Source organism: Melospiza georgiana, chromosome 1 (assembly GCF_028018845.1).
Source record: "Melospiza georgiana isolate bMelGeo1 chromosome 1, bMelGeo1.pri, whole genome shotgun sequence".
NCBI classification, from domain to species: domain Eukaryota; kingdom Metazoa; phylum Chordata; class Aves; order Passeriformes; family Passerellidae; genus Melospiza; species Melospiza georgiana.
The window spans coordinates 128665867-128679069 of NC_080430.1; the positions used below are offsets into that span (position 1 = coordinate 128665867).

The window sequence follows — 13203 nt, forward strand, 5'->3', positions numbered from 1 at the left end:
ATTATAGGTGCTCTTATAGAAGCACAATGTAAGGTTCATAAAATCCATAAAACATACAGTTCAGTTTTAGCAGATGGTGGCTTATATATAGAAACCATACAACATGAAATTTTAGTTCTAAGAACCAAAGCATCCATTTGGCTTATGACCATTTTCCATACCAACAATCTGAATACTGAAAATAAGATTACCTTCCCAAGTTTAAGCAGGTTTGACAGTTGGAAAAATTGTGAGAATAGAAGGAGGTTAACTACAACAGCAGAATATGTAGGAAAAAAAACAACCCATGATTTGAGTGTCAAATACCTCAAGACACATGGGTCTTGTCAGATCTAGATGAAGATGTTAGGACTTCTGTTTAGACTTAAAAGATTTTTGCTTTCCCCCAAATGTACAAATATGCCTCATATTTAGCTAAGGCACAAAAGCGCAGGGACTGAAGAAAATGCTAGCAGCTAGTGTTCCACCCACTAGTTCATACAGCTGACAAGAAAGATAAATCAAATTGGGCATACAGGCCTCTGAATGCAGAGTATGACCTTTTATTAGCAGACACGTTTTCATTCCACATGCTTTCATATTATAAACAAAAGAGAAAATGCATGTGCTACAAGAGCACAAAAATCAATAGCATCATTAAGTCATTAACAAACTAAGCATTTTAGAAAAATACTTGTTTTGCAACTACAATAACATGACTCAAGCATGGAGTTATCTAAATCTTTCCACTGTCTATCAATTGAAATAGGAACTGTGAGCTACTTTTTAAAACTCAGTCTGGAAAATAAACTTCCAGAAAAAAATATGCTGAAGGCATCATCATTCTACATCAAAAGCCCCAAAAGTACTGCTGTAGCAACATATATTTCAGTTGCCCTTTCAACAGACACATGACATTGGGCAGCAAACAAGACCATGCCAAGATACCTGTTCATTCCCAGGTTTATGACAAAACTGAGCTCATAAATGGTATGAGGCAAGTTACTACTTCTGAGTGTCCATACATTTAAGATTATCAAGAAAGATGTGCTTAGGGTACTGCCTATTTAAACTGTAAGAGGATATTTTTATGAGTCACTGATTATCTTAAAAAATGTAACTATTTTAAGTAGGGTATAGCATTACACATCAAGCAAACAGCTTTTCACCCTCCTGGTAAAAGAAGCCCACTTCCCTACAGCTAGATAATTGAGGCACTCTGCAAATGTTTGTGCTTTACGGGCTGTGAAAGGTAAAGGTGGCATGATTTGTTTTTAATTTTTTTGGATTTCAAGATAGATTTTATCTTTTTATGATGACAATATAAAAGCTCGCCATAGAAAAGCCAGAGAGAATGGAACAAAGATTTCTCTAATGCTCTTCAAATTTGATTTTAAATGCCTGCTGCACTAAACACCAGTGCTTAGACTCACCAATCCAAATTTACTGTTTACTCCAAAAAAAGACTATACCTAAGGTGAATATGCAGTCCCTCCCCTAGCCATAAAGGGAGAAAAACATACTCCTAGGCCCAGGATAATATATACAAATCTTAGAAAATTAGTTTAAATCATTTGTCAGAGCAACAAGATTGAGAAGCAAGTGAAAAATGCAAAATAATAAAAATTTGTACCTAAAATTGTCAAAGCTGCACATTCTTATTTTGTATACCAGTTTTTAAATTATTGAAGAACCAAACAACATTGACAACTGTTTCCATAGTGGGGAAAGGGCAGAAGAAATTATGTGGTACTGCAGATCTCTATAAGAGACTACGGGAGAAAATTGGTGTCCATGTATACAGAAGATTTATCCTGCATCATATATAGGATATGAGAACTAAAGGCAAAGCAAACTTCCTATAGGGATCTTTCCAAGCCAATCTTTGATATTCTTTCCTAACAAGAAAAAGAAGGAAAATGCTAGTTTGCTAGTTTTGTATGGTCAGCAATGTGGCTACAGGTCAGATTTAGTCAAAGCTTTACAAATACTGTTCTATCTTACATGCTTAATGACTCCTTAATTTTGCTGTCCACAATTTCCTTATACAGAGCAGCTGACATCACTTCTTCCATTGGACACATGATGCCATATTCTTCACAGCCATTCTCTTGGACCAGAGGATCCATTTTATGAGGATCAAACATTATATTATTTGGCGTCACTAGCAGCACACCATTGACCGTACCCTAAAATGAGAGGGAAAAGAAGTGGTAATTTTTCTCCTTCAAATTTCAGCTTATTCTTCATTTTTTAGTGAGAAAAAGGTGTTTTCTATTTTTATTTTAATAAAGCCATTTTCATTTATTTTTAAGCAAGCTGTTATGCTACTAAGTCACTGTTAAACACAAGAAACTGTAACTTTTTCTGGGGAAGCAAATTAATACCACCTGCTTTCCCAAAATAAAACAGTTTTATTCCTCACAAGTAATCAATAACTGGTTTTAGTAACATAAGAGAAACCTTACACACTGAAGAACACACTAAACAGCTCCTCTGAGATAAGGAGACATCCTTCCCATATAACCACAGGGGCTTAACTGGTAGGTTTGAAAGCAATTTTTGTCTACAACTTGACTGTTAAGTATTCTGTCTCACTTTCTAGTATTTATTTAGAGAGACCTTAAAAACCTATCATTTATCCTAATTTATTTTACACAAAAGTAACAGAGATGCTGATACAAATCCTTCAAACTTAATGGACACGATGACTGAGAAACATATTTACAGAATGAAACTAGAATAAAAAGAGACTCAAGATTATCAAAGACGAAACTTTGGATGGTTTTAATCACAATGATACTACTGCAGTACACGAATGCAAGTAGAGCTTAAAATTTAACTATGAAAAACTTTGAGGTTTATATTCATATTATGAATTGTAGGGTTCTTATACAAGTATAAAAACAAAGTTAATTTACAATGTTCAACTCTGAACAAAAAAGTTAGAAACACATGCAAACAGTAATTGTCTGCTAAAGAAATTAATTTAGCTGTTGGAACAGTGGAGTTTGAGCTAAACCTATGAACAGAAGAAAACCTAGCTTTAAGTAGAGTGACAGGAACACTTCAGTTACAGATCTTGACTCCTAAAGACTTTACAAATCTTGTCAGTCATTCCAAATTTTCACGCAAGAACTCAGTTCACATGCTGTTGAAGGAATTAAATATTTACCTTACTGATAAAACATTCATAACTATTATTAAGGGTGTGTATTGGAGGAGACTGTTTTCAATTTGGTTTTGAGAAGGCATTAGCACAGCACAAACACAGATACAGTTCTTCTAAACTCGAGAAATTTTGTTCCCAGGTGATGGTTGATGACCTTCACAGTAGGAAACCAAGATACCAACCAGTAAAAACAAAAGTGCAAGTTATAAAAAATCCCCAACCAAAGCAAAAGTGTTATTAAAGTCTCAACAATGACCAATGCTATTTCTAGTACAGAAAAATGAAGACATGTCTCAAAAGCAGCCCAAGCATCTGTGTTTGAGTCTTTTAGTCATTCAGTGCTTAATCAGATTTCATACACATCTTTTAGAGTGAAACACGTGTGCTGAAGACTTCAGCAGAAGACAGCTACATAATTCCAAGGTGTTTAAAGTACTGAAACAAGGCTGTTATGGCCATTTCTTTCCTAGCCCTGTATTGTGGAAATGGACTTTCAAGGTTGTCCTCCAAGAGGACAACTGTCAAGAGAAGTCTAGATTTTGTTATATCTATAGTAGTCTAGAAAACAAATTTAACAAAACTGCAGAAGTCAATGAGTCTACTCAGAATGACTGCTTCTCTTTTAACAAATAGAACTTCTGTCAATTCAGTGCATAATTAAAACAAAAAAGCAACAGCTTTTCTACATCTGAGCTCTTTCATCAATGGTCATGAAAACGGAATTTCATTAATACTCTCTAGATCTGACCCAGAAATTGTCATAGTCTTGCTCGCAGTTGGATTAGATGATCACTGTAGGTCCCTTCCAACCAAAATATCCTACTCTGTTCTTTCACTGCCCAAATACTGCATGTGGATCTTCAAAACAGCCAGGCTGAAGAGAAAACAGTAAGGTAGTATGACTGGTCTATCTGAAGGATTTAAGTGTTCAACACCAACTTTCACAATTAGGTATTACTCAGTAGAAAAAACCAGTAACTGAGCTCACTAGAGAGTTCTTTATTTCCAGAATAATATGGTCCTCATTTGTCCGCTATCTTATGAACCTTTCTCGATAAATTAAGTGCACAGGAAGTGCTAAATCTTTTGAGGCAATAAAGAGATGATATTTTTCTGTCAAGGGATGTGCTGTGACAACTAAGATATCATTTGTGTGAACAAACTCCAATGCTTTATGACTTGCTTTCAAGAGCACAGATAAGACTGCCTCAGCTGAAAGCACAGGCCCAAAATTGATTAAAGAAAAAAGCTTCATATGTTTGACATGGCTCATCTGAATATTTGAGAGTCACATCTTCAGAATAACATGTATGAAGAACCAGTTACACATAAACCACTAATTTCAGTTGTCTTGCTTCACAATCAGTTTTAGCAGTTCAGAAAACACCAACTTACCCCTCCCAAAACCCACAAGCCGGGCTTGTTAGTATCTTAAGAAAACACCATGATATCAAGGACAAAAATCTGTGCATGTGCAAGGCTACTCACTGTATAAGAAAAAGAAGTTTAAGAGACCTTCTATTGTAAACAGAAGCTTCCTAGAGAAGACTGACAATGATCCACCTAATGGCAAAGAATCCCAAACTGGTACATTGAATAGAATTAAGGATTAAAGCTTACCTCTGCAGCCTCAAAGACACAGCTAGAAATAATAAAAGCTTATCTTGACCTTAGAGGAAACCCTCAACACCAATAGGTAGGCAGGTATTCAACATGAAAATTAATTGGAAAGTGTATTTCCATGTAAAATTTACTACAGCAATAGAAACTGAGAATTCAGACCTAGCAGACTTTTATCTGGATTTGACAAAGTGGCTGATCAAACACTTCACTTGCAATTACTATAAGGAAATGAAAGATTACAGAGGTATCTTGAAAATAAGAGATTTATAGCACCTTAACAAGAGATGACCTATTTCATCCTTATCTACCTAAAAAGCATAATGCAACAATTCTGGTCCACAAGTTACTAGACATGGTCCACAGTTACTAGATGAACACCTTAGTATACTTTTCTAGAGAAGAACTGCTGCTCCAAATTAATAAAAATTAAGTTCCTAATAATACACTAATTAGCATTAGTATTTCTGTCACTTTTCATTATTACCTCCAAGGATCACTGAATGTTAACCCAGGTAACTAAGCAATGCTCAGGTAAGAGCCAGATAAAGAAGCATTTTGTTTGGCTGCAGATTTTAGTTACTCATTTTCAGACTTGCCAATGTTTCTGACACTTGCTCTTACAATTTCTATGACTCTTATAGGAAAAATACCTTCTGTCTTTACTACCTTGTTTGCAGGAGTAAAAGTTTCCTTAAAACCTATTACTCAATAGATGTTGTTTCTAGTATGGACAGAAACCAAGTGCTGTTGTTTCTGGGAGGAAAAAAGAACATCAGAACAAAACATACAAGTGGGAGCACACAAGCCTTTAGCCAACTGCTCATTATGCTGTCTTTCCTGAGAGATGGGAACTGCAGCAACTTCAGCATTTGAGAGCTAACACCACAGCTTTGCATAAGTCAAGAAAAAATTGCATCTATTCTTTAAAGGAAATACCTGAAACTTTATTTCCTTGTTGGAAATGAAGCATCAGACAGATTTTTATGTTAGCATTCCTAAAATACGCATACTCCAGAACTATTGTATCAGAGTACACAATGATGAACTCCTGAGCATTTTAGTATCATGCACTCATCATTTAAGGCTCTAAAACAACTTTTCTGGTTACTCATATATATTTGTGCACTATGGCAGCAGATGCCACAGTCATATAATAAAATATGCAGGAATGGGTAATAAAGGTGATGCCAGAAAAAACCCCGGAGTATCTCTGTATCAATAGTGTGGCTGGCAGGACCAGGGCAGTGATTGTCACTCGGTACTCAGCACTGGGTATCCACATGTCAAATATTGTGTTCAGTTCTGGATCCCTCAATTCAGGAAACACATTGAGGAGCTGGAGCAAGTTCATAAAATAACAGTTAAGCTGGTGAATGGTCTAGGGATTAAGTCCTGTGAGCAGCAGCACAGGGAGCTAGGCTTGTTCAGCCTGGAGAAGAAGCAGCTCAGGAGGGACCTTATTACTCTCTATGTGAGAAGAGGTTGTAGCCAGGTGGGCACTGGCCTCTTCTCCCAGGCAACCAGGGACAGGACAAGAAGAAATAGCCTCAAGGTGTTCTAGAGGAGGTTTAGGCTGGGAATCAAGAGGAATTTCTTCCCAAAAAGGGTTGTTAAGCATTGGAATGGGCTGTCCAGTAAAGTGGTGGAGTCACCATCCTGGGAGGTTCAAGTACTGACTGGATGTGGCGCTTAGTGCCATGGTCTAATCACCAGCATGGTGATCAGGAAAAGATTGGACTTGACCTTAGAGGCATTTTCCAACCTAAATGATTCTGTAATGCTGTTCTTGGTAAGTAACTTCCAACAAACTAACCTCCCCTGCCATCTTATAAACACCAAAGATGAATGAGAGCCTAGTCTGCTCCCCATATATAATCTCCTTGGTTCCTTGCCTTTGGAGCAAGGAAAAAGTTCCCAAGCTCCTGCTCTGACCTGGTTAAGCTACTGAAAATATTTTGAGTGTGAATATATTCTTCTAAGTGAAGAATATTATGGGGCTTATTTATGAAAAACAAAGCCCTTATCTACCAATATTAAAAAAAGATTAACCCAGCTTCTCCTTTGTGGGCTATTAAGTTGGGTCTTCAGCCCAGATCCCTTTAAAATAAATCAAATACTCACTTAACATTTCAGAAAAGCTCTTTGACTCAAATTTTTACAAATTCAATTTTTCAATATAGCCACAAGAATTATTTGTGCTAACAATGTTGTTAGAGATCTGCAAATCAGAGCACAAGCTCAAGCAAAAACACTGGACAATGGCATACATGCTACCAACTGCTACATGACTCCAGTCTACTGATGTTTGCTCTAATCTCATTTTCTAGTCCTTGGGAAAAAATAATTTAAAAGATGAACATCTATAAACAACTCAGTGTTGCTACAGAACCCTGGGAAACAGATTTTTAGGGCATCCTCCACAAAATAATCAATGACTTGTTTCTCTTGGACCATAATTACTAAGTAGTTGTTGAGAGAAAAAATACTATGAAAATGAAATACAAACTAGACTCTGCATGCAGCTACTAAGTAGTTCAACACGATACTGTTACAGGAAGTTCTGGTTCTGGAACAAAACTCCCCAAAACAGCACTTGTAGAAATTACGTTTCCTGTATGCAACAGATTTTAAAGACATTAAGTAAAATTCTGTTCAGGTGAAATTCTGATTTAAGATCCTCAAAGAGAAATGCTAAGCCATTCTATTACTAGAAACCATATGGAAATTCTAGGTTATTAAAAAAAAAAATCCCTTGAGTCTTAAAGCTGCTCTAGAAAATATTAATCCAGATACATAAAAACATACATATGGAAGGTAGATTAAACTGCACATGTAGATATTCAGTTCTGAATCAGTTGTGTCATCTTACCATTAAAATTCCTTACACCTCAGGAAAGGGAAGCTCTAACTCCCATGTAAAACCTGAGATGGAAATCTGAACAATCATTATAAAGGGAGGTTTAAAGCCAAATAATCACATTGGTGAGCCCACGCATTAAGATTAAGCAGCTTAGTAAAACAGTTCTAAGAAAGTTTGAAAGGATTCCTAACAAGAAGTTCAAAGGTAAGTTCTCTAAATAATTCCATTACATTCTTGAACACACAAGGTTAAATAAAAACTGTAATTTACGATTTATGAAGCTTTTATCATGAAAATAACATTTCTTTTATGTCTTGTCTCTTGTAGGAGTTTTGAACCTCATCATTATGTTCCTTTTCACCTAATGAGCAATAAATGTGTGTTTTCTGTGCTTATATTTCCAGGTCACTGGTTTGGGTTTTTTCAAGTCTCGGTATTAGTAATTTTCCTTTACCTACTACATTTCAAAACAGTTAAGTAAAACTTAGCAAAAATAAAAAGGCATTCCAAATCTCCCTAACTAGTTTCAGTTACAATCATGCAGACTTTTTACTACCTTTCTTTTGGCACAAGGAACAGTGCAAAGAAGAAAAGAAACCCCAAGCAGCACACTTTTCTACAGTAGAAGCCAACAGTGCAGCTGTAAGACAGGGCACACCTAGCAAGTCAAGGTGTGACTGCAGCACACTGGTCACACTGATTTATTGTCTGTACAGAATATTCCCATGATCCTGCCTCTTTCTGTGCTCAACACCCTGCCTCCATCAGTAGCCATAACCAGCTAACACAAGAGCAAGTGCAATGAACAAAGCAAACATTCCAGGTTCCAAACTCTGCTCCTCAGAGGATTCCTCTGTGCTTGTCCAGAAAGTCACTAAATGCAAGTGACTAAATGCAACTCCAACCACATATAGAATAAGCAGTTTTAAAAAGTGAGAAATTAGACAATCTTACCCTAATGAAAGCCCTTTTGTACAGACACACTGTAAAACAGGCCTTCACTAGATTTCAGCCTACAAGCAGCAGTCACAGTGATGACAGACTTCACAACCGAAGCCCTAAAGAATGGCTAACTACGAGCTTCAAAGATCCCTTTCAGAGTAGAAGGCAAAGGATGAATGTTTTAAGCTTTCTCCAGAAAATTTCTGCAAGTTTATCATCCTGCATAATGAGGACATGTATCAAGGAGAGGCAAGACAACATGCAAGAGGACATTCTTACCATATGTGGCACAAAGTCTAAATTACATGCTGAACTTACAAAATCTGGCACTTGAATCTGAGCAAGTCAGTATTCATTTTTCTCCCACCCACCTCCCCGAGTATGGACAGACACTGCAATGGGATATACAACTTTTTGCAAACAAAATTCTCCCTGAAGCTCTTAGAAAATAGGCTGTAATGCTGCAAGCCAAAGACTATTAATACTCCCTGTAATATCTTGAGGAAAAATTACAGCACATAAATAATATCCTGTAAATTTTTACCTCAGATTTTTTTCCACTACATCCAATTTCTAACAAAGGCTCACAGGTCTCAATTCCTCTCCATAACAGCACTTAAAACTGATAAGTAAGGATGTGCCTAAGATCAACCTAAAAAAGTCATCTACAGACAGAAGACTACAAGTGAAAAAAAATTACCTGCAAAGCAGAACAAAGTAAAAACAAAGCTGTTCCAGTACTTGCTTCACCAAATTCTAACAAGCAGCTTTTGTCAATACACATATATTGTCAAAAGGCTTCAAGCCTAGACACACATAGATTTGCAATCCTTTCCCCATCAGCCAAAAAATCAAAAATCACAATTTTAGAAGACGTTTATTAGCCTGTTTATCATTAGTGTACCTTATCTGGAAACCTATTGCTGAACAACACAGATACAGTGGTATTTCTATACACACACCTGAACTTCAGGCAAAGGAAGAAAAATTACAAGTACTTGGAATTTTATTGCATTCATTGAATGAAGGCATTTTTCATAGATAAAGTGTCTACTAGTAATTTTTCTGTGAGGTAGTGGAGCAATATATTTTGATTTTTGGTAAAGTGCTCTGAGATAATGTCAAAACCCTTTACCTCGGTCCCTAGAAGTCTGTGAGTCTGTGCAAGAATTGAGCACTTATGAGCTAAACAGATGTTAATTAAGCGTCACTAACTTGGAGGCATTTTGTGTAATGATGCTATTGAAAGAATTTTAACTGCTTCAAAGAAAAAAACAAAATCAAGGTTTCTACCATACCACACCAAGCCAAATGGTGAACAATACAGATCTTGTTCGCAGAATCAGAAGTTCATTCTGCTCACCCTGTCCTGCTTTTAAAAAAAAAAAAAAGGAAGCAAAGCTTTGCAGCTGCATATTTCCCAGCACAGTTTAATACATGTTTTCGCCTACTGTAAGTAAAGAAAACTACCTAAGAGAGATATTAACATAAGGAACGAACAGACCTCATGCCCTCAACATACAAGATTTATGTAACAGTACAGCATCAGAGATGTCTGTCACATATCAACTTCTTGCATCAATCATGTCCTGAACAAGAGGCCTGGAGAACCCAAAGGAAACAGTAAGTTAAAAAAATTAGTATATTTATACAGACATACGCATGTGAGTTGATTCGTCTATTCAACCCCGACTAGTCTACTCTGTGTTTATACTTTAAACATGTTTTATTATTAGATTCTATACAGTAACAGTAAAGCCTGAATGTTTCAGTACCTTGCCATTAGTGATGTACTTGCAATTAATTTTCAGAAATTTCTCTGTAAATGCTTCCTCCTCTTCGGAGGTGGATGATACCACTCTTGAAGGACGAACACACGCAGGTGCTGGCGAGACAGCTGACTCCTTCTGCTGGACTCCATCTGAATCCTGAAAGGAAATAGAAAGAAACAAAGAACAACTTAGCAACTTGCTTTTTTCAATATCAACTCCTGGAGATTTTCTGCTGCTTAATTTGACCAGTCAGGTAACTGATGGACAGATTATAAAAGAACTGCCCCAACAGGGACTCAAGGATTGAAACTGACCACCAAGACAGCAAACAGTGTTCAAGGCCAGGCTGGATGGGAGGGTGAGTAACCTGGTCTAGGGGAAGGTGTCCCTGCCTATGGCAGAGGGGTTGGAACTGGATATCTTTAAGGTCCCTTCCAACCCAACCCAGTCTATGATTCTAAAAAAGATTTTAAAAAAATCACATATACAAACGCTGAATAAGTTTGAACACAATGATCCTGGCAATGTTTCTGGCCCATGTTCAACTCTATCCATTCAGTTCATTTTTCCAGTATTTTAACAAGGCTACTTTGGAGTAGTGTCAAGGGCCTGGCTCTAGCCAGGGTAAGAAACATGCCTTCCCTCATTTGCTGAGCCTGTCATTTCCTCACTGAAAGCAATCAGTGTTGCCAGGTATGATATAGCCTTGGTAAATTCTCTTTGGCTGTTTCCAACCATCTTTGTCATTCACACGCCTGGATTTAACTTTCATTACCTTCATTACTTCCCTGGGAAGATAATAGAGTTATCTACCTCACTATCTATCAGTATATCCAACTAAGTAGTGCACACAGAACCCTAGGGACAGGACAGACAATGAAAAAATTAGTTTTCAAATGAAAGACAAACAGTAGACAGATTTCACCAAAGCCTATTTTATAGGCACAGAAACCCTGTTTTGGAGCTTCACCCACATCTAAAGGCCTCAATTTCATACATAATTGCTATTTTTAGTTACTAATACAATATCACTATTTTTAGAAAACAGGAACTCCCATTGGTTTTCTGCTTTCCTGTTCAGTTCTATTCACCAGCACAGATTGCAGATTAATGCCTTTAATCATATCTAGGAACATTATGAACAACCGTTTTCAGTTCATCATCTCTCCGGCACTACTTTAGCCTTTGCCAGCATCTTTCAACCTTCATTACAAAAAACCAAAACAATATACAGAACACTAAATTGAATTTTGCTGAAAAAGCTAATCAAGGTATAATTAGGAAACAAACCTCCTGGAGATTAATTCTCCTTCCACATATGCCCTTCCTACTGAAAACTACAAGGTCACTCTTGTGACACATAACTCAGCAAGTGGTTCTGAAAGTGCTCAGCTGATATCCAAGCCCACTCTGAATAAGCCAGCTATTTCTCATCATATTGCCAACATGACACAATCTCAGATCCCAGTATGGCCTGGGAAAGTGAAGGGCAGTGAGATGCACCACCACAATGGCAGACATCCAATTTAATGATGATGCTTTTGTCACTACATATTATTTTGAAGTGGAATTTAAGCTTTATAGGTAGCAAAGCATATAGGATCTTCTCAAATATGTGCCTAAGACTACTGAATGAATAAATCTTTCAAAAACCCAGCAGCACCAGAAAAGGTTCAAAATCTAAGCTAGTTCTTACACAGTCTTACTGACAGCAACAAAATTATTGAAATACATAATAAAAGTTTAAGTGTAGCAAAATTAAAAAACAAAAAAATAAAACCAACAAAAAACCCCTACCAAAAACTTCCCAGCTTTAACAAAAAGTTATGCAGGTCTTTTATCAGCCACATGCTGGTTTGTATCTAGCCTTATGGCTGTGGAAAGCTACTTCAATTCTCAATAAAACAAAAGAACAAGAATAGAACATGTCAGCTTATTTTTGACTGAACAGGCATTCAGATATTTGTTAGCCTTCTTATTAAATTTGTAACAAGAAATCACTGATTCTATTGACCAGAGCAGAGAGAAGACTCCTTTACATGATATAAGCGGAGGAACACATCTTTACCTTCACATATGCTCAAATTTAAACTGCAAATCTAGAGTCAAAACTGGGGGACAGTCAAAGAAGACAGAAATCAAGAGAGCATTAGAGAATGTATACTAGTATGTCTCTCCTTCATGATAGCAATCAGCAAAAAGAGAAAAACCGTGAAAGACAGGTGCTATGATGAAGAACAAAACCCTCCAGCCTTAACTGCTCACATAGAAGTACAGTGTATTTTGAGCTGTTAGGGAAGACTGAAAACAAAACCAAATGCACACAGACCACACTGACAAGTACAAGTGATTTCTGTTCCTTGATTTTCTGACAAATATTTCTTCTTTCCTTAGATGTACTTTGAAAGGCCTCAGAAACAAAATAATTACATTATATATTGTCTCATTGCTAATCTGACCTTCCTTGAAGAACTTAGGAATTGCTTGTGCTGATCCACGACATGTAACAAGATACTTTATTGTTGCATAACTATTTTGCTCATCAGTTAAATGAAATTTAACATTCCACTTGTTACTAGCATGGAACTGACTGCACTAAATGAAAAAAATCTTTTGCAGAAGAGGTTTTTAAGTGTTCATTTACTTTGTTTCTTCTACACTTGCAAGATTTTATCTCTCAAATGAGCATACAGTCAAAAAGTTTTCAAACAAATTACAGGTATGGTTAAATCTCCTTATCTACTCTGTGCTAAGAGATACACAAAATAATTGACAAAAGAAAGCATAAGGTGTTTTCTCTGGCATGGAATCTGTAGGAAAAGCTCAGATTTCCAATAGTAAAATTTAAAAATCTA

The 13203-nt window shown here is 36.6% G+C and overlaps 1 protein-coding gene across 12 annotated transcripts in view; it reads right to left on the bottom strand.

Moving 5' to 3' along the window:
- The window catches only part of OXR1 (oxidation resistance 1), a 349896-nt gene that overhangs the window by 38986 nt on the left and 297707 nt on the right, over window positions 1–13203 (bottom strand). For all 12 annotated transcript variants that reach the window (XM_058018412.1, XM_058018404.1, XM_058018486.1 and 9 more), the window contains 2 exons: window positions 10352–10504; window positions 1984–2168 (listed from right to left, as the gene is read on the bottom strand). In XM_058018412.1, coding sequence (XP_057874395.1) covers window positions 1984–2168; window positions 10352–10504 — 338 coding nt within the window. The remainder of the gene's footprint in view (window positions 1–1983; window positions 2169–10351; window positions 10505–13203) is intronic.